Source organism: Pogona vitticeps, chromosome 2 (genome assembly GCF_051106095.1).
Source record: "Pogona vitticeps strain Pit_001003342236 chromosome 2, PviZW2.1, whole genome shotgun sequence".
In the NCBI taxonomy this organism is placed as follows: domain Eukaryota; kingdom Metazoa; phylum Chordata; class Lepidosauria; order Squamata; family Agamidae; genus Pogona; species Pogona vitticeps.
The window spans coordinates 30,130,680-30,153,167 of NC_135784.1; the positions used below are offsets into that span (position 1 = coordinate 30,130,680).

General features: G+C 41.4%; 1 protein-coding gene across 2 annotated transcripts; it reads right to left on the minus strand.

Moving 5' to 3' along the window:
- LOC110091628 (killer cell lectin-like receptor subfamily B member 1B allele C) lies at positions 1–21,308 on the minus strand. Of its 2 annotated transcripts, none has more exons than XM_072989133.2 (6): positions 19,712–21,308; positions 12,345–12,446; positions 11,077–11,253; positions 10,321–10,475; positions 8,891–9,003; positions 1–1,396 (listed from the first exon to the last, which is right to left on the minus strand). In XM_072989133.2, exons 1-6 carry the CDS (start codon positions 19,827–19,829, stop codon positions 1,273–1,275), a joined length of 789 nt encoding a protein of 262 aa, XP_072845234.2. In that variant the 5' UTR covers positions 19,830–21,308; the 3' UTR covers positions 1–1,272. The 2 variants fall into 2 exon arrangements, with proteins under 2 accessions (XP_072845234.2, XP_072845233.2); XM_072989132.2 differs by having other exon boundaries at positions 12,345–12,455.
- Positions 21,309–22,488: the final 1,180 nt, after the last annotated feature.

Sequence of the window (22,488 nt, forward strand, 5' to 3'; positions counted from 1 at the left end):
CCTTCCCTCCTCTCTCTTTCTCCATTTGGACTGTTTTTGCTTCTTTTTGCCTCAACCCACCAGCAGTCGTCCTTGTCCTCAAGGTAGCCACACGCATGCATCGGGGGGGGGGGACTTCCATGGCTACCCTTTTAGCTTCTTCGGCCAACACAATAAGTCCTTCTGGGTTTAGTTTCCAAAAGTGAACATTCACAGTAAAACCCACGTGACTTGAATTCATTTTCGGAAACATTGGGGGAAACATCCATATATAGATCAGCAGTGTAACCAAGCCCTTAGTGAGATGGAATCGGGAGTGTTATCACGTTTTTGTCTCTCAAAGTGTACTTCTCCAAAAAAACACAAACCTTCTTATTTTCTTACGCAGAAATGTGATGATGCAATCGTTCTGAATTTTCAAAGGGCTAACCCGACATGCTGGCATTGCTCCTGTGTACTTACGCTCCACCCTGTTTCATGTGCTCAGTTGAAATAATTGTTTGTACAATGGTTTTTTTTTTATTTTTTAAAAACAAACAGGTCTTTAACAAATCTTCAAAAGTAAGCATCAAAGAGAATCAAATCAACAAAAGCGTTCTTCCCTCCTTGGTACTCTTTTACAATAAATACAGTGTTTCCTGCCTTCACTCTGTACTGACTTAAAGGCGTTGAGGGTCTCAACTGTTTCCCACTCTCAAATGTTTTGTTCCTCCTCTGCCCTGCCTTGGTTCAACACCCCTTTAGAGAGCAACTCCAGGATCTTTGGAGCTTAGGAAAGGAAAATGAAGGGGGGAGGTTGCCTTTACACCAAGGTCAGTGATTGCCCAAGCTCAGGTGTTCTTGGACTGCAAGTCCCAGAATCCCTAGCAAGCACAACTCATGGTGAAGGCTTCTGGGAATTACAGTCCAAGAACATCTGGGTTACCTAAGGTTGGGAACCACTAACCTAGATCATTCTTTGCACAGCTGTACTGAAATAAGACCCACATAAACAGTTTTGAGTATAGAGCCAGTGGTGTCCAACCTTGGCCCTCCAGATGTTCTTGGACTTCAACTCCCAGAAATCCTGGTCAGCAGAAGTGGTGGTGAAGGCTTCTGGGAGCTGTAGTCTAAGAACACCACTCACAACCTTGGATCAGTAACCCAGGGGTACTTGAACTGCAACTCCCACAAGCTTTCACCACGAGCTGTGCTGGCCAGGGTTTCTGGGAGTTGTAGTCCAAGTACCCCTGGGTTACCCAAGGTTAGGAACCACTAGACTATATGTTTGCTGCACAGCTTATTGTTACATATTTACACCAGAAAAGCCTCTTTCTCACAGATCCAGTTGGCTACTGCAGTGCAAGCGTCTGATATAACTTTGCTTCCTTTCAGCATTCCACAGCTGTTGATTTCAGCAGCTTCTGTCACTGGCAACCTACAGAAAAAAGGCGAATGTTAAAAGAGTGTTTGTCCAAGGTTAGCTAAATCCATTGGCTCACTTTAAATAGATCTAGTCTCTTACTTAGTTCATCCTTGCTGTAGTTGCTTGATGACACCTAGATATACATACACATTGAATGGGTGTATTCTAGGTGTATAGAAGTACTGTTTCTGAAATTTGTGTTTTCACATGGATCACTCTTTAGGCCATTATCCTGTTGTGTTTCTGCTGAGCAGTAAGTCCCAGCTGCGCAGAAATGCAAGATTGCATCACTTGCCATGACTCTCATGAACCAAAGCAGTCTCCCGCTTGCACAAAAGCAAAGCTTGTATAAGTGGTGCAATCCTGTAGTACATACTATGCTGGGGAAATGTTCCGCTCAGCTGAAGCTCAGCATAACATTGGCTGAAATCCTGTTAGCATAACTTACACCATGTAAGGCTCATGACATCAGCAACTGTGGTGATTTTTTAAAGAAATCAAACATTTCTGACTTCTGTCCCAAAGTTCCCAAGGCTTCCAAGAAATCCCTTTTATTAGTAGGAAGCCTTGGGGGCTGCAGGACAGGAGAGGAATGTCTTTACAGAAAATCACTGCTGCTAGGGTACTTTTAACAATGGCAGTGATTTTTTTTTTATAATTAAGGACCCCCTTCAACCCATCCTGTGGCCCCAATGCAATGAAAGGAATTTTACAGGCGCTTTGGGACAGAACTAAGGAATGCTTAATTTCTGAAAAATTGCTGCTTTATGACATTGTCAGTGCTACATGGCATCAATTATGCCAACAGAGTTTCTGCCACTGGTTTTTATGTTTACCTGCAGATACCCTGTTGTTACGTTGGGCCTGTAATAAAAGATTATCTGAATTTATTTTACTGCATATAGCTGTTGACCTTTGACAGGTCTCAAATCAACCTTTAGGAATTGTTCATTGCAATTCAGTAGATAAGTTATAACAGGATCAGAATTTAGTGAGCAACATGTACCAAAGTAACACAGCTGGGTTAATTGAGACAGCTGTGGGACAACCAAGTTAATTGGAGCAACCAAGAATAAAGCTAGCCAAGCTAGCAGACACAAACTGTTGGGTAGTTTGGGTAGTTGGTGGTTGTGTAGTTCAGAGCTGTTTATTTGGTTGTGAAAGAAATTTACGCTGCATCGCTGGATGAAGACTTGCTACATTGCAAGAGGAAGGTCCTGGAGGAAGACTATCTCCGTGGTGAGAGGAGAAGACTTCGTGGATGCTGGACTATTTATATTGGTAACAATCTTTGGATAATGAACCTGTAATTTATTATTGCAAACTGAAGAACTACTGTGAAAGAGCAGGACTGTGTAAAGAGCAAGAGAAGTTGTATTTGTACCTGTATATATGAACTTTAATGTAAATAATTCTACCAACACTACAACAGTGTCTGTTTGGTTTCATCTCTGAGCAGTTCATTTCACCATAGCGCCCCCTGGCGTAGTCTGGTAACGCCGCACCTCTGTCAAATTGGTTATGGGCCCAGACAGCGCACCAGACTGCATCCAGGTATAAATTTAAGAATTTATTGAAGAAACTGCTGACCAGAGAGAGAGAGCCAAGTAGTGTGGCTACAGTCTGTGGTAAAAAATGGCCAACGAAATGTCTATGGCTGGACTGTGCATAAAGAAGTTGAATGGGGAGAATTATTCAACTTGGCAGCAGAAGGTTCAATTGCTATTACAAAAGGAAGCATTATGGGACATAGTAGAAAATCCCCCAGCAGTACTAGATGAAGAAAAAAGAGCACTAAGTTTTAAAGCACTGGCGACCATTGGGTTAACTCTAGAGGACCGTCTTCTTATCCACCTGAGAGGCCAAAACTCAGCAAACAAGGCATGGGAGGATTTAAGAAGACTCTTCGTAAGAGATAACATTGGAAGCCAGATACAAATTGCTAGAAAACTTTTTCGAACTAGACTACAAGCTGGAGGGAGTATGCTTCAACATTTAGAGGTAATGAAGTCAATGCTGATGGACTTAAGAGAAAAGAACATCACATTTACAGAAATACAAGAAGCATTTATTATCCTGTCTTCATTAGATGAGTCATATGATCAGCTGGTGACCAATTTGGAAATTCTTCCTCAAGCAGAGCTAACAGTAATTAATACAACGAGCAAACTTTTGGAAGAAGAGCAAAAGAGGAAAGATAACAAACAACTCCGAGACTCCAAACTCACTAATCACCGTGATAAGCTGAAAGAAAGTGAGGAGGAGGGGGACACAGCTGCAAGCATTCATTCTGGAAAACGCTGTTTTTCCTGTGGCTCAAGAAAACATCTGATAAGAGATTGTAAATTTAAGAAAGAAAAAGAAAAACAAACAAGACGCAAGAGAGAAACACTAAACCTAACTGAGGAAATTTATAACTCTGAACAGGAAGAAGAGTGGATTGTTGATTCTGGAGCAACAGCCAGCATGTGTAAGAACAAAAAGCTAATATTTAACTACCAACCTGTATCCAACCAACAAGTATGCTTAGCAGATGGTATTAGTGCTAAAATACTGGGAAGAGGTAAAGTTAAATTGCCTTATATAGCTAAACCAATAGATGTTTTACATGTTCCAAAATTGAAGCATAATTTACTTTCTATGAGTTCATTAGCAAAGAATGGGTTTATCAGCACTTTCCATGAGGATAAATGTATAATAACTAGCAAGAACAATGAAAAATTGAATTGCTATGTTAGAAATAATTTATATAGACTAAACTGTACTAGGGCTAACAATGTCTATGAGAACAAATGTATACACAAATATTGTATTCATTTATGGCATCAAAGACTAGGACATGCAAACTACAAAACACTGAGAAAAACAATTGAAAACTCAGTAGGAGTTAATTTAAAGCAATGTAATGAATATGTAAATTGTCAAGCATGTCAATTAGCCAAGAGTAAGAAAGCTCCTATACTGAAACATAGTGATGTACAAGTGAAAAATATATTAGATTTGGTGTCAATTGATGTAATAGGACCCAAAAGTGCATCATTAGGAGGAGCTAGATACATTCGCTCTATCGAAGACCAAAAGTCCAGGTTTGGATACTGCTATCTCTTGAAAGATAAAAGTACAGTACATGTAGAGTTTGAGAAATGGCTCAAATTTGTAGAGCGCAAAACAGGGAAAAAAGGTTAAGATGGTACAAACTGACAATGGAACAGAGTTTACCAGTGCCAAATTTCAGGCAATATTAAGAAAAAATGGTATTACTCACAGGAGAGCCGCTCCCTATACACCTACTCAGAATGCCTTTATTGAAAGAAGGGGCCAAACTCTGCAGAACATGGCTGAGGTAATGATTAGGGGGAGTAAACTGTCTGAGAAATATTGGGGTTAAGCTATACTGTGCGCAAATTTTTATATTAATATTCTTTGGCACAGTGGAATAGACAACATACCTTACACAATTTGGACTGGGAAAAAACCAAATTTAAATTTTTTACACGTTTTTGGATCTCCTGCATGGGTTCACATCCCAAAAGAAATAAGGAGAAAGGGAGAAAAGAAAGCCAAATTGATGTATTTCCTAGGATACCAACAAAATAGGAGAGCATTTAGGTTTGGATTGCCAAATACCAACAAACTTGTGATAAGTAGCAGTGCTTCATTTAACGAGCACAGTAACTGGGACAAAATATGTAAACCCCCAGAAACAATAATTAAATTGTCTGAAAGGAATAAAGATAGTGGAGATGATAGTGACTCTCAAACAGAGCAGGAAATAAAAAGAGAAGTAGAAACTGAGGAAATGCAATCTGATAAAGAAATTCCATCCAACTCAGAAGAGAGGGAAACTCTCGAGGAGGACAGGGAATTACCTAGGAGGTCTAGCAGAGAGAGAAGAACTCCAGACAGGTACAAGCCTGAGACTTATTACTGTCTCAATGTGGCTGAACCAGAGACATATGATGATATATGCAATATGCCTGAGAAGGAACAAATAAAATGGAAAGAGGCAATGGAGAAAGAGTTAAATTCATTAAAACAACTGAAAGTTTATGAGGAGGTGAAACTGCCTGAAAAATCAAAAGTAATTGGATCCAGATGGGTATTTAAAAGGAAGGTGGATGCCAACGGTAATATGAGGTATAGAGCAAGGCTAGTGGCAAAGGGGTATGCTCAAACATCAAACAACTATGATCAAGTTTTTGCACCGGCTCTAAAACCAGAGACATTGAGATTTGTTTTACCCTATGCAGCCAAACATAATCTCATGACCAGGCATGTTGACATAGAGACAGCCTATTTATATGCTGACCTGAAACACACAATTTATATGGAAATACCACCAGGCATTGAAAATGAAGGTAAATGCTGGATATTAAAGAAGAGCTTATATGGTCTGAGGCAAAGTGGCCATGAATGGAACCAACATTTAACCAAAACTTTAAAAGATAATGGTTTTGTGCAAGGAAAGGCAGATCCTTGTTTATTCATAAATGAGAAAACACAAGCTATAATATTAGTATTTGTTGACAATTTAGCCATATTTACCAAGGATAAGAAAGAAGCTGAAGAAACAATTCAAATGTTAAAGAGACACTACAAATTAAGAGATTTAGGAGAAATAAGTAACTACTTAGGAGTAGAAATAGAAAGAAGTGAGAGAGGATTTAAAATAGCTCAAAAGAGCAAAATATTAAAACTCCTAAAACAATATAAGATGGAAGATTGTAAAGGTGCAGCAACTCCTATGAACATTGAGTTTGAGAAAGAACATATTGATGGTCCTGAATGTGATATTGAAATATATAGATCACTGATAGGCAGCTTACTATATTTGAGTAGATGGTCAAGGTCAGATATATCTATAGCTGTGAACTTATTATCAAGGAATGTGAGCAAACCTAATGAAAGACACTGGCAATCAGCAAAAAGAGTACTAAGGTATTTAAAGGAGGCACAAAATAAAAAGCTAAATTTAGAACCAGAGGGAGAACTTTCTATTACTGCTTATGCCGATGCTAATTATGGGAGTGATTTAATAACCAGAAGATCAACATCGGGCGTAACAGTGCATTTGGGAGGAAGTTTGATAAGTTGGAAGACAGCTAGACAGAAATTTATATCATTGTCTTCTGCTGAATCTCAATATGCAGCATTATCTGAATTATGTACAGATTTAATTTTCTATAAACAATTGGCACAAGATCTAGGAGTAAATATAAAATCACAAATTAAAGTGTTTGAAGATAATCAAGCTGTCATACAGATGGCAAACTCACCAAATGTAAGGAGCAGATCAAAACACACGGATATCAGGTACCAAAATGTTAAGCAAAGTATAGAAAATGGGTTAATAGAACTAGTATACTGTGGAACAGAAAATAATAAAGCTGATTGTTTGACTAAAGTATTGGGGCCAACTAAACATGACAAAGCTTGTGAAATGTTGGGAATGATATAATATATATATGAATGTAAAAAGAACTCTGTATATGCTAGAAGCAATGTAAAATGTAAGTAAATATGTAACAGAATTGCTCTAAACAATTGGAGGAGATTGACAGGTCTCAAATCAACCTTTAGGAATTGTTCATTGCAATTCAGTAGATAAGTTATAACAGGATCAGAATTTAGTGAGCAACATGTACCAAAGTAACACAGCTGGGTTAATTGAGACAGCTGTGGGACAACCAAGTTAATTGGAGCAACCAAGAATAAAGCTAGCCAAGCTAGCAGACACAAACTGTTGGGTAGTTTGAGTAGTTGGTGGTTGTGTAGTTGAGAGCTGTTTATTTGGTTGTGAAAGAAATTTACGCTGCATCGCTGGATGAAGACTTGCTACATTGCAAAAGGAAGGTCCTGGAGGAAGACTATCTCCGTGGTGAGAGGAGAAGACTTCATGGATGCTGGACTATTTATATTGGTAACAATCTTTGGATAATGAACCTGTAATTTATTATTGCAAACTGAAGAACTACTGTGAAAGAGCAGGACTGTGTAAAGAGCAAGAGAAGTTGTATTTGTACCTGTATATATGAACTTTAATGTAAATAATTCTACCAACACTACAACAGTGTCTGTTTGGTTTCATCTCTGAGCAGTTCATTTCACCATAGCGCCCCCTGGCGTAGTCTGGTAACGCCGCACCTCTGTCAACCTTGACTGTTCACTAGTTGTAAACTGTGAAATACTTGGATGCACACGGAGATGGCTTGTGCTTCAGCAAGATGCCTCAATGAGCTGCCATAAATCCGGGGCTCAACTCCTCTTCTACCACTTCTGATCGGCTTATCCTACAGCGAGATACTCAGCAGCAGAGTCCTGAGCATCACATGGACACCTCTGTGCAAATTATTTTAACAGCCAAAGGTACACATGGTAAACTATCCCCTGTCTATCTGGGTTGGGGGGCTTGGCAGGAAGCGGATGCTTAGTAGGAAATTCTTCATGGGCTCCTCTTTTCTATACACTCCCACAACCACCGCGTACTTTACTGGACAGGACGCGCATTTAAAGATTCCGGTGAACTCATATGCACTGGAAGTACTAACTGATGGGGTGTAATTGGGCACACGTGACTGGCCCACATGACTAAATATTGCCCCAGCTTTTCATTAACCACACTTAGCGACAACAGGTTATGCAAAACGTATAGTCATTTTGTGCCATCAGGGCATGGCAACCCTTTTTCAGGGATTTCCAGGTAGAAAGTACTTGGAAGTTGTTTGCCCTTCCGTTCCTCTAGGGGGAAGGGACATGGTGGCGCTGCGGGCTAAACCGCAGAAGCCTCTGTGCTGCAGGGTCAGAAGACCAAGCAGTCGTAAGATCGAATTCACACGACGATCCCGCCAACCTAGCGGTTCGAAAGCATGCAAATGCAAGTAGATAAATAGGGACCACCTCGGTGGGAAGGTAACAGCGTTCCGTGTCTAAGTCGCACTGGCCATGTGACCACGGGAGATTGTCTTCGGACAAAAAAACCCACACTGGCTCTATGGCTTGAAAATGGGGATGAGCACCGCCCCCTAGAGTCAAACACGACTGGACAAACATTGTCAAGGGGAACCTTTACCTCCTCTAGGGGGAGCTGTGGGACTGTGCAGCTTGCCCAAGGCCACACAGGCTGGCTCTTCTTCTGGAAGGTGCAGTGGAGAATTGAACTCCCAGCTTTTGGCTCTTCATATACAGTACCTAAATCACTGACCCATCCAGCTTACATGAACACTGATAGGATTCTGGCCATTTAAAAATAATTAAATCTAAAATATACTTAAAGGAGTTTAGCTGGCATGATATAGTACAGTGGTCCCCAACCTTGGGCCTCCAGATGTTCTTGGACTTCAGCTCCCAGGAACCCTGGCCAGCAGTGGTGGTAGTGAAGACTTCTGGGAGTTGTAGTCCAAGAACAGCTGGAGGCCCAAGGTTGGGGACCACTGATATAGTAGACAGATTGTTAGATCAGGACTCAGACCAGCTTTCATGAACTGCAAGAGAATATACTGTACTCACAGTGTGTCATTAAACAGTGAACCTTCTACCCAGGCCCATTCCTGTGTATGGGGTACGACTGTCAGTCCAATCCACAGAAGCTGTGCCCCATCAGTGATCTGCTGTATGAAATCCTGTCAATGATATGGCAATAGGTCTGCAGATGTCAAAATGCATGCTCCTACATTTTCATGCATCTGGCACAACTAGGCAACTGCTCTGTATATGCAGAATTGATGCACATTTATTATGGCAAAAAATAAAGAAAATATAAAAAATGTTTTTTTTCTTACCTAAATTGAATTCCAATATAAAGTGCCTAGACTATGGGTTCACAATCTGTGGGTTGTGACCCCCCCAAGGGAGTTGCAAAGTGTTTTTTGTGGTGTTGCCACAGTTTTTAGAGGAGGAGGAGGAGGACACATTGCTTTCAACTCACCTCTCCCCAGTTCCCTTCTGTATGAACCCCACCTATTCCCTCTGTTGTACCTCCCCAAGCTCCCCTCACTCCCTACTGTGGGGCCCCTCCCCTCGGGGGCCCCTGGTTGTGGGTTTTCCTTCCCCAGCAGTGCCAGAGGCTCCTCCTCAGCTGGCTGGCAGGCTCAGGCAGAGGGCAAGGAGGAGCAGGAGGCAGGACCCGGCCACAGCTCCTGCAAGCCAAGCCAGACGTTACAGAGGTTGAGAGGTGAGGAGCCTAAAAAAACCAGACTCTACAAAGGCAAATATATTTCTCCTTCACCAGGCCCTGCCCCTCTTGAGTCCCTGAGGCATATCATGAATTTCTCTCTCTCTCTCTCTCTTTCTTTCTTTACCACCCCCTCAGTGTGAAGCACTATTCTGCGAGGTTTACAACAATCATTAAAACATACAGTACTAAATAATAGGGTTGTGGTTTTTTTTAAAGTTAAGACATTACTAAATTAAAAACAAATGCCACCCAGAACAATGGTGTGTGGAGACTAAAGTGAATTCTGAAATTCCCCATAGCTAGACTATGTGCATGCATGGGTATCACAGATTTTCCCCCCCCATTTCTTGTCATTCAGGAGTGTTTTTTCTGCTAGGGACCAATCACACACACAGACCTCCATTAAAAAAAATAAAGAGAACTAATTCCTGGACAAAGGAGATGATCAGGTGAGAAGTTGAAAGAACAAGATTTCTTTCACAAATTTTGAGGAATATTCATTTTTTTCCCCTTACTCCCATGACACAAGAGCAGAATCATTTGGGTGTGTTATACATATGTGTGTCAAGGGATGGATCCCTTCTTCCCATTGCACTCTCCAAGTGCCTCAGGTCATAGATTCCCTGGTCCAAACTGGATTTGGGGTGCAGGAGGTGCAGGGGTGGGGCAGTGGGCATGCCTTGACCTGTGTCACTACACAGTTTACTTTATTGAATTTCTCTTTCTACAGTGCAGAGAACAAAAAATCCTAGTCCGTGTTTACCAGCTCTTCTTTTTTCTGAATCACGGCAAGGTGAGAGACTTTCCCCGTACAGTCATCCTGACTGACATTCCAGGTTTGTTTTTCTTTGGAGATCCAGTAGCACTTGTTCTCATGACGCCACCAGTTTTCAGGGCAGAGTTTGCACTTTGAAGTTTCTGTTTAAAACAAACAAACAAAATAGATGAAGCTCATATTGGTTTACTTGCCTGAGGTCTAAATATTTCTCAACTGCAATAAATGACTTCTTGTATTCATACTGATACCAAATAACTCATAATCCAACTTGTGGAATTAGACAGAGACCGTTTTGTTCTCAAGTTTGAAATTGTCTATCAAAAGTGATGGACGTGGTTTCGTTCCAAGTTTTAAACAGCATTTCCTCCACTGGATTCTGTAAAACTTACTTCTGGTTTCTGGCTAAACCCGGGACGCATAGCTCAGGGAATTCGGAATCTGGCTGTAGAGCCAGAGACTGGAAATTTAACTCTGTACTAATCATTGCAGAACAGCCAGCCTAAAAGACCCAGACCCAGAAAGGGGGTTGTGTGCCAGGGAATGGAGCAAAAGGGTCTGGATTTTGCCCAATTGGTCCTCTGACCTCTTACCTTGAGATTGGGGTGTCCCGGTCTGTGATCAGAAGGTGGAAAAGGACAGAGGAGTAGAGGGAATAGCTGAGGAATGGACCAAGATGGAATGGCAGCCATTGTACCATGAGAGAGTCCATGGAACTCTTAATACAGTAAACACCAAAGTTACCTGATGGATCATTGTCATGCAATTTGCAGAGAAACTGTAGCAAAGCCTGAAAGTCATTGTGGCTGGTCTGTTGAGTCCCATGGTTGCATCCTTGGCTGCAGTTGGATTCTTGGACGGCATGTGGATCCTCCAGAGCATCCAGAGACTCTTTGGTCTCCCAAGCTTTCAATGGGATTCCTATTTTGGTGATGAACAAACCAAAGATACTATTATAGCTTAAGATTATTTAAAAAAAAAAAAGATGGCTAAAATTCTATGGTATTTTCATACCAGCATAATGTGATCAGCAGAAACGTTGATGGTAAATGGTTTCCCCAGTTGCCACAGAAACACACATACACACACACACACACACACACACACACACACAGACACACACACACTGTGTATGTGTGTGTGTAAAAAAACAGGTAAAACACTCCTTAAACATCTCACTTACCTTGAAATCCCTATTAAGGTGATTATAAGTCGGTTCCAACTTGACAGCACACAACCCACATACAAAGTTAGTGAAGGCATTTGCTGCTGTACACCAAGTTGCGTGATAACAAATAACTACACAAACAGCTTTGCTTGTGGCAATGAGCTATCAAGATGTACACCCCTTGCAGAATGCCACCAGACATAACTGAGAGGAGTTTGGCCCATGCTGTGGCATCTTCTGTAGAAATAGAGACAGTTTACTTAAAGCTAGCCCTTTTGTCTGGAATCACTCTCTCTTATCTGCAGAGAATCCGAGACCAAATTGTTGCCAAGCTCCTTCCCTCCCACCACCACCATTTTGGGGCCTATGTGTGTCGAGGGGGTGGGTTGTCCTTGTTTTCCCAGACTCAATCTGTAGCATTTTGTGTGCATGACTAAAACTCAGTTGTCAATGCAGTGAGACACCAAGAGGTGGTTCACGTGTTGTAGTAGGGCTGGGGAGAACTGGGTCCAAATCCTTACCCAGTCGCTGGGTGACATTGAACCAGTCACCATCTCTCAAGCTATCCTACTTCACAGGATTGTTATGAGGATCCAATGAGAGGGCTGTATAAGCAACCTGGTCTGTTGATCCTGCCCAGCATCCTGTTGGGATTTTACTTCAGAGTAAGAGGAATGACATAAGTTGTGGGGGCAAATTGTTGCTAATTAACAAGGAGATGGTTGGAGTACTGTTTTCTGAAGCACTGCTGATGACACTTGGAGGCTTCTTCTGTAAGGCTAAGGATGAGCCATAATGCTTCATGGACAACATTGTGTGATGTTAAACATGGACAACCACTCACCCCAAACACCAAGGGCTATTATGGCTCCCACGAGCAGGAGGATGATAGCACATCCAGATCCAAGAAGACACCGAAGCCGTCTGGGATGCCTCAGCAGGATATCTATAAGAGCTAATGATTCAGGGAAGAGTTTTAATTTAATAATAATAATTTTTAAAACCACACAAATTTGCACACAACGGAAACAGTTATAATGCAATAGACCATCAGAAGGTGAGAGGACTGCACAAAATGTGGCCTTTGATGGAGAAAATCCTAATGCCCATATTCTATGTAAGCCTGAATGATGAGGGCGACACACAGCTGTATTGACAAAACGATCTGTGACAACACTTGATCTGTTCGCCTGATAAGAAAAGAATGTTGGACCCTTGTAGGACTCTAGAGACCGAGTATTTGCAATCCTTTTGTGTAATCAAATGAAAATCTAATTTTGCAACCTAAAGCTTTTGTACAGAGCATATACTGTAGTCTTTCATACGGTCGTATTGTGATCACATCCTCTCCTTCTATCTTTGAAACTTGTTTTATGTTGCAAAACGTTGCCTTTCTATAGTCAAGAAAAATATGCAGTATGGTCCTGACTCTCTGTTCTCTTATAAATGCTGCAGGCCTGTATGACGAGAGATTGCAGCATCTTTTCAGAAAGGGGCATTTGGTCTGGAAAGATTTAGGCATATCAAATGGCTATTCTGTATAGCTCTGGTAATGAATAAAGGGCATGTCTTAAACAAACCCTGAACTAAAGCACAGTTTGTTGATGGTCTTTCATCTTAGAGGTAGCAGGGATGCGCCCCCTGACAGTTTTATCCTCAATGAATTTTCCTCATGCTCATTTACAGTAACCTAAGTTAATGGTTGCCCGTGCTTCATCTTGTGATTCCAAATTCCATAGTTGAACTACATGTTCTGTGAAGAAATACCTCCTTCTGACTCCCCTGGACCAAACTGAATGATGATGCTGGCAGGTCATGAAATGCAGAATTTCCCTCATAGGTAGAAGACATCACATGAACTTGCCTCTTGTTGAAAATTAGCTTGGTTTTGTTTCATGATTGGTTTTTACGAGGTAAATATGGGCTTCATTTGCAAGTTTGACTGAACTCTGAAGGAATTACCTACTTGGAAGGAAAATGTAACAATAGGAAAGTTACATTTTTCTTCACCTTTTGTTTTACATTGAATCTTTCATTCATGCCTTAGTTTCATGGGATGGCTCCTAGGTTCTCAGTTTATAAGACAGGAAAGAAGTCTTCCCACTTTACATTTTTTGCCACACTATATTTAACTTTGTATGCCTCTGTCCTGTTTCCAAAGGTGTAGCCCTGTTAGTCTGTTTCAACATGTTGACTACACTAAAAGAGAGAAAGAATGCCACCCAACATCATTGGAGATCAGCAGTGGCAACACAGACAACCAGTATCTGAATGCTTGGATCTTTCAGGATCTATTCTGTTATGGATCTCAAAGTCACTATTGTAGGAAAAAGAGAATTATAAAGAAAGACTGTAGTGAGAAACAAGTGGAAGTAGGCTACATAAACAAATACAAGTGTATCCTTAAGACCTTAAATAGGGATCAAGGCTTCTTGGCACACTACAAATGCTAACAATCCAGTTTTCTATAACATGTATACAAAATAGTTGTCTCCCTTGACACAGGGTGAGCTCTGCCCCAGAAACAACTCCTAACATTTCTGTAACAGCCAAATCTACCGGGCATACACATCATCACCTGGGCTACAACCTGCAATTTTGAGTATGTAACACCCACATGATCCCATTCCTTACTGATCCAGGAACATCTGTTGTCTGTATCCTTGCCTGGTCACTGTGCCACTGTGGGAACATGGATAAACTCATATAAACAGTATGAGCACGCCATGTGTCAGAGGAAGTGGATTTGGATTCACAAACACATCGAAACAAATCTGTTAGTCCTTAAAGTGGCACAATATTTTGTTTTTAGTTTCTCTCTACTTTTCCTTATTTTTCTCCCAACATCACCTCAATTTTGGTGTAATATCTCTTCTTACTTTTTTATTTTAACTGGGTGGGGGGGGGGGAGTCCCAAATATTGGAATGTTTCCTCAGTAAAGAGTCAATTCATTCCCTGCTCCATTTTGGTTCCTTTCTCCCCCCCCCCCGCCCAAGCTGTACAATTTCCTTTCTGAGATGCATTGGTGAGCCCCAACCGTGCACAGATGTAGTGATGCATCAAGGCATGATGACATAAACAGCTTTATTTTCCATTCCTATTCTAAGTATGCCCAACCTGGAATTTTCCTCATTCAAAGCAGCCACAGATTATCTATATTGACTCCCACTGAGCTTTCAAAGATCGGTCCCTAGTGGGAGGAGGCACAAAAAGAGCAGAAGCTGCTTTCTTGTGGTTATTTGAAATTACAGAGCTATTTCAGTATGACTAGGAGACATCACCTTGCCAACAAAAGTCCGAATAGTCAAAGCTATGGTTTTTCCTGTTGTGATGTATGGAAGTGAGAGCTGGACCATAAAGAAAGCTGACCGCCAAAGAATTGATGCCTTTGAACTGTGATGCTGGAGGAGGCTCTTGAGAGTCCCCTGGACTGCAAGGAGAACAAACCTATCAATTCTCAAGGAAATCAACCCTGAGTGCTCACTGGAAGGACAGATCCTAAAGCTGAGGCTCCAGTATTTTGGCTATCTCATGAGAAGAGAAGACTCCTTGGAAAAGACCCTGCTGTTAGGAAAGTGTGAGGGCAACAGGAGAAGGGGACGACCGAGGATGAGATGGCTGGACAGTGTCTGCGAAGCAACCAACATGAATTTGACCCAACTCCGGGAGGCAGTAGAAGATAGGAGGGCCTGGCGTGCTCTGGTCCATGGGGTCACAAAGAGTTGGACATGACTAAACGACTAAACTACTACTAGGAAGGGACCACATTTTCTTAAATGATGGCTTTGATATCAGAATAGAGCTCAAAGAGAACATGGAACATCCCCCATAGCCAAAGAGAGGAACATCTACTCAACAGCCATCCTAGACTTGGCAGGAGAACAAAATGAAGTGGGGATCAAAGCCTTCCTAATAATCTGCTGAAGAAGAATATCTCCACACTTTGGATGTGAAGGTTTCTTCCATAACTCTCACCACTAGCAGCCGTTCCCATGGGCTGTAGCAGAGGACAAATGTTGGGCTATAAGCATCAACACATGTACCAAATGACCTGCCCCACTTTGCAGAAGTGGTGGTTGTGATGAACCTGGAGAGACGGCCCAAGTGGTTTCTTCCCCTTTGTCTCTCCGAATCTTTAGTAGCAACCAGATTGCTACTAAACCCACAGGCAGATTGTCAATCTTAGGCTCATTTCCTTCCTTTGTCTTCCTTTGAAGACCCTTCCAGTTTGTTCTCTTCCTTTAGCTAGAGAGAGGCAGGCAGCAGATGGTCTCCCCAAGAGGATGGCCAGCAAAACCATAAGGATGGGAGTCAGCTTTGGGACAGGAAAAGTGTGGTAACCATTTCACTCCATTTTCCATAACACCTCAGGGCCGATTGAAATACAGTGGACCCTTGACTTTCAGACGGCTCGACTTACAGACTTTTCAAGTTACCAGCTTCTCTGGCCACAAAATTTAGGTTCGATTTGCAGCCTGAGAATCGACCTACAGACCAGGAAAAAAAATGTGACTTACAGACTTTTCAAATTACAGACTTCTCTGGCCACAAAATTTAGGTTTGATTTGCAGCCTGAGAATCGACCTACAGACCAGAAAACAACAACAACAACAAAATGGAACAAAAATGGAACAAAAACGGCCGGTTATGGGATTAATCGGTTTTCAATGCATTGTAGGTCAATGGAGACTCGACCTACAGAGTTTTCGACCTGCAGCCACCATTCCAATATGGATTCATTCTGTAAGTAGAGGGTCCACTTTAGTCTGATATCCCGTCTAGCTTTATTCAGCCTTCCAGTTCTCAATGTGCTTTGCCTGGTAGAGCAAATAGTCTTCTGGTAAACATATTAATTCTGTTCGTATAAGTACATAGTGAAACTACTGATTATGGATGTGAGCTGTTTCTTGGGAGCTGCTGTGTGAATATAGAGTCTGCAGGTGATACGAATCAGCTAGATTTGTTTGCAAAGATTCTTCTCAAGTGCCAAATTGTGGTTTAATTTCAACGTGTTTTGGCCAGTGCAGGATGTTCCTAGTAGATATGTGACTTCCTGGCAGGCCCCCCAAGAGCCCTGGGGCGTTTCACATTGTCTGGGAAGAAGGGTAAAACATATTTTAATGTAAAGAATGGCATGTAATTAAAAAAATATTCATAGAATGTATGGCAGTGAAATTTTATTTAGCTTTATTATTATCACTTACTGTATCTCAACACCGTTTGGTTTGTGAGTGATTTCCAGGAAATCAACAAGAGATTTTGCTTCCAAATCATTTATTGCTCACACTAAGAAAATGACTTCTCCCACCTGTGGGACTTATGACAAAATGTTTTTGGTGTGATTTCAGTTTAGTTCTACTTTTCAGAATTAATGCTTAGCTTTAAAGGGGTCCATTCATTCTGAGGGTTAAACTGCATTACATGTGTAACATTCCACTGAACATTATTTTATGTTTTTTTGGCCTATAAATATGCAGGAGAGAGTGGCTAATTAAATTTGGGCCCATTGCACATAGGAGAAGGAAAGTTTAAACTTCCATAATTTTTTAAAAATTCTCAAATCCCTTCCTCCAATGGATTCAGGTAAAAAAAATAACCAATCTGAATAATTTGGTACTTACTGAAGTGTATTTTTCCAAGACCTTTCACATATACCACTCACTCCTCCCAGGCTAATGTGCTTCTGGGTTGTCACCCCAAGGGAGGCCAGGAAGTAATAAACTAGAAACAGGCCCTTCTCGGTCATGGCCCCTTCGCTTTGGAATGGGCTCCTAGTAGACCTGCACCTGGCCTCCTGCCTCACTTTTCAAGAGGATGCTCAAAACCAGGTTGTTTATTGAAGCTTTTGCAAGCATCATCTCAGTGCCGTATGGGTTAACCATCTTTATGTTGTCCATTTGCCATTGATTTGTATTTGATTTATTGGATGGGGATTGCTTTATTTGTTGAGGTATGGGGTCAGTATTTAATATTTTATTTTAAAATTGATCTTATTCTGTGTTATTTTGAATAAGATAAATTAGATGTAAATGCAATGACATAGCAATGACAGACCAATGATTAAGAAGGGTGAGGTTAAACAGAGGCACAGATAAAAACAACTTTCTCCAGCAGAAAAAGGGAGAAGACTAGATCTTCCGTCTTGGGTCCTTTTTAAGAGAAAGGGGGAGTGAAAATATTTTAAATACATAAATAAAAATTTAGCTAAGAAAACAGTACTACAGGACTGCCCAGGTCAGCAAGAAGCGGTATTAACCTGGTCTTACCTGAGAGCCACTTAGGGCTGCTGGCAACCAGGTCTGCCACTCTGATAAAGCCAACAAAAGCCAGTGTTTACCAATTCTGGAATCTATGGCACAGGAAAATACATGGACTTTCTGGTTGTATTACTTTTGTGCCCAAAAGGGAAAACTTAAGCTACCTGTTCTTTAGTGCTGGAGTGTTCTCTTACTTCCTTTCCATCAAAGCCCAAACCCTAAGCCAAGATAATATGGAAACATCTGTGTACCTAAACATGCCCCCAATCCATTGCCACCCCTGATAGGGATCTGGGAGGAGCAGAACCACTTCTGCCTTGCTAACAGTCATGATCTGCTGGTAGGCTTCTAGTCACTGAACTGTGAGATAGTTACATTTCCTGTTGCCTAAGAATGAGAGCTTCTGATCCTCAAACTGGGATGCTGGAAGAGAGTACTGAGGTGGGGGGGGAGCAATGATTGATCTGTGTGAAAGGGCTCATGAATGTGGTTCTGGTCATCACAAGTTCTTGGTCTAACCATATGCCTTGTTCCTTCTAATTTTATGTATATTATATTTTATATCCAGTTGCCAGAGCCATCGTTCTGCCATTATCTCTCCAGTTGGTGGAATTTGATGTTTTAATAAAAAATGTCAAGTCTAGCTAACCCTGATATAACACATATATGAAAATACTTACACACTTGATGGAAAACCTAATTTATATTCTTCGGAATAGCTGCCAGCCAATTTCGTTAGGGGAGATTTTCGACTTCTGAGATGTGTCAGACAATCATGCATAAACATCCAACCACAAGTCTTCTAAAAGGAACTATGGAGGTGTTCACAATTAACAGTTAAGTGCTTAATTGTCACCCATGTGAAATATATATATATATATACCCAGAACTGTATATTTTTAGGTTTTGCTCCCACACTTATCGCAAAGTGCTTTAGATGATGAAGATAGACGTTTCCCCCTATGTTTGATTCTCATAGGACATCTGTGAGAAAGATTAGACTGAGAAAGAAGGATTGGTCCAGCATCACCCAATGATTCAGGGATATGTCTGGGTGAGGATTTGAATCCAGGCTTTTCTGCTTTTAGAGACAAATTATACTATATGACAGACACTTTCTGACACTACAGAAACAGCATCTACTGTATGTGCCTTTCTACCCACACTGTATAGTGTAACTTATGTATGCAGGCACTCTGTGTATGTACGTGCGCAAGTATGTCACACCCATTGGCCCTGATGGAAAACATGTGATGCTGATCTCATACAGAAGGTAAAAAAAAACATTTTAGGCAGCCAAACCATATCTTCCATGCATGCAGTAGATTGATTTCCATCCCTTTCCCTCTCCCTTTCTCTCTCTTTGTCTTCCTCCACCACTCTTTCAAATCAGGGCTATTGTTTCAGTTCCACCACCTCCTGAGCATGTTTCATGATGGCATGAGAGAGGGTCTTCTCAGTGGTTGCTCCCAAGCTTTGGAATGTGCTGCCCCAAGAAGCCAGGTTGGTTTCCCTTAGGGAACCAATCCATCGTATACTGAGTCTTCCCCCCTTCTTGCTCTCCCCCACCTTTCACAGTGCTATTGTCTTTTCCAGAGAATCCTGCCTGCTTATACTGTGCCCGAAGGAGCACAGCTTCAGTTTCTATATATTTGCTTCCAGAGATAATATAGGCTTGAGTCGCTCTGTGACCCACTTGTTTGTCTTTCTGGTGGTCCAGGGTATCCACAAATTTCTCCTCCAGCACTATATTTCAAGCAAAACAATTTTTTTCCTGTCAGCTTTCTTAACTTTCCAGCTTTCACACCCATACATGCACTCATATATAATGCTATCTAGTATTCATTCCCAAATATACTGACCTGTTGAAATCACCAAGACTATCGTTGTCAGGACTGCAAGATGATAAATAAGTTAGAAATCTTTGAATCCCACCATTACCTCATGATTTACCTTGCAATTTAGATTCATCCTTAGGTGCTTCTGGCTTTCCCCTTGGCCTGAAATTGTAGTAGCATGGGGCATCTTCTACTTTGCAAAGGGCTCGAGCTAGATGTGCTTCCCTCTTCATGACTAACACAATGCAACAAGGAAAGGGTCTGCAAGTGAAACAACTTGATAGCTTCTCAAGTAGGCAACTGTCATTTCACAGGAAGTGGTGCCTCTGAAATATTAACTGGCCACCAACACCTTTGCTGGTATCTTTTGTCTTCTCAGGGCTGCATTTTAGAAAAAAAAAATAACACCACCAACAAATATCACTTTCTGTTCAAACTCAGGGCATTAGACCTACGTGGAAGGTAACAGCCTACATTTTGATAGTGGCTAACATGTATGTGTTGCCTCTCCCATCCTCCCTTTCCTATTTGCATTGTCCAAATCTGGTGGATGTTCCTAATCCCAGGATGGAGAACTATGCTTGTCAGAGAAGTGTTAAAGATAAAGAGCCTCTCAAAGGGGTGAGGGATGAAAGGGCAATGGTTAAGTCAACACTTTGGACTACATAAGAGGTCCAAAACAAGGCTTTTAAAAGGCAAACACTCAGAGATCTAGGCTGGGTGGACTAATCACTACATTTTGGTGTTTTTGAGATAGGACTTTTTAATCTGAATAAAAAAGAAATTTGTGACAACCTCGAGGCAAAGAATATCCTCCAGTTTGATCATCTGGCTCATTTGCTCATTAACTTATGTTTACCTTTAGAACTGTAGAGCGAGGGGTTGGCAGAATGCCATGGGTCACAGAGTCCAACCCCTTGGATGAAGCAGGAAATCTAAAAACTAAAGTAACCCTTACAGATAGTCATTCAATCTCTGTTTTAAAAACCCAATCACCATCTGAGGAAATCAAGTCCATTGTTGCACAGCTCTTAGTCTCTAAGAGTTCTTCCAAACATCTAGTCAAAATACCCTTTTTTGTAATTTGAATCTTTTATTTTAGGTTCTCCACGCTGGAGCTGGAGAAACAAGCCTGCTCAATCTTCCATGTGACAATCCTTCAAAAAGATTTGAAGATGGCTGTCACATCGCCTCATTCTTCTCTTCTCCAGGCTAAACTTATGCAGCTCCTTCAATCATTTCTCACAGACTTGGCTTTCAGTCCCTTTATCCTCTTGTTTGTCCTCCTCTGAACTTATTCCAACTTTCTGACACCATGTACCTGGTGAGGCCTATGGAATCTACCTTGGCAATATGATCTGTTCTAAGCCCAGAACAATTTCACACCCATAAATGACCGGGAAGGAATATTCCTAAATGGTATGATAAGGAATGCTCTCTTTAAAAAACCAACTTAGAGGAATATACATGCAGTATAGGAAAAAGAATCTTGCTGTTCTCCCTCAGGAGTACTATATAGTCAAAAACCAATATAAAACCCTGATTGCCCATTAAAAAAAAACAATCAATTCAAAAACAATGGAACATCTTCCTAGACTCTGTGTTAAACAAAGATTCTAAGCTATTCTGGGCCTTGTTCTCTGGGGAGCTAGGCACCCCCCTCCCCCGATCAGGATCAGCTTGCTGTGGTATCCCAGCAAATATATGGGAACGGTACTTCACCCAAATATTTGAGGAAACTAAACCCTCACAAACTCTTAACATCATATCCCTAGATCTAAACAAATTGCCAAACTGGGACCCAGTAACCAAAAATGAAACAAGGCCATTAATAGTCTGTCTAAAATCAGGGAAGGCACCAGGATCCAATCTAATACCAGCAGAGTCTTTAAAGACCAATGTAGACTGGTCGCCCCCCCCCCCCCTTTTATCTCATCTATTCACATTCATTAATAACCTGGGCAAATTCCACACTCCTGGTTAGAGGCAATAGTGATACCAATCTATATGAAAGGGAACAAAGACGAACCTTCAAATTACAGAGCAATTAGCCTTCTGTCAATAGTGGGCAAGCTTTATGCCAGATATCATAATAATAGACTAATCACATGGATTTAGGAGGAGGGTACCTTAGGGAATGAACAGGCTGGATTTAGGAAGAACCGCTCCACTTTTGACCACTGTTCTGAATCACCTTGCAGAGAAATATATGGGCTGTCATGGGAATGGCCTGCTTGCAGCTTTTATAGATTTAAAGTCTGCCTTTGACTCAATACATAGAGGAAATTTATGGGAAAAACTCCACTCATCCTCAATTGATAAGAGGCTATTATATATCAACCCAGAGTGCTCACTGGAAGGACAGATCCTGAAGCTGAGGCTCCAATACTGTGGCCATCCCATGAGAAGAGAAGACTCCCTGGAAAAGACCCTGATGTTGGGAAAGTGTGAAGGCAAGAGGAGAAGGGGACGACAGAGGACGAGATGGTTGGACAGTGTCATCGAAGCAACCAACATGAATTTGACCCAACTCTGGGAGGCAGTGAAAGACAGAAGGGCCTGGCGTGCTCTGGTCCGTGGGGTCACGAAGAGTCGGACATGACTTAACGACTAAACAACAACATATCTTATCAGAAGCCTCTATCAACAGACTACAATTAGGGTAAGATGCGGAGTCGATGGTAATCTATCAAACTCCATTCAGGCAGAGAGAGGGGTTTGCCAAGGCTGTATTCTGGTGCCTAAATTATTTAATTTGTACCTACCATAAATGATCTGCTTAAAAGCTGCTCAGCACCTGAATTTCTTCCCCCTAAAATTGGCTAAAATCAATGTGCCCCTATTACTATACTCAGATGACGCGATTATCATGTCACTAATTGAAGTTGGTCT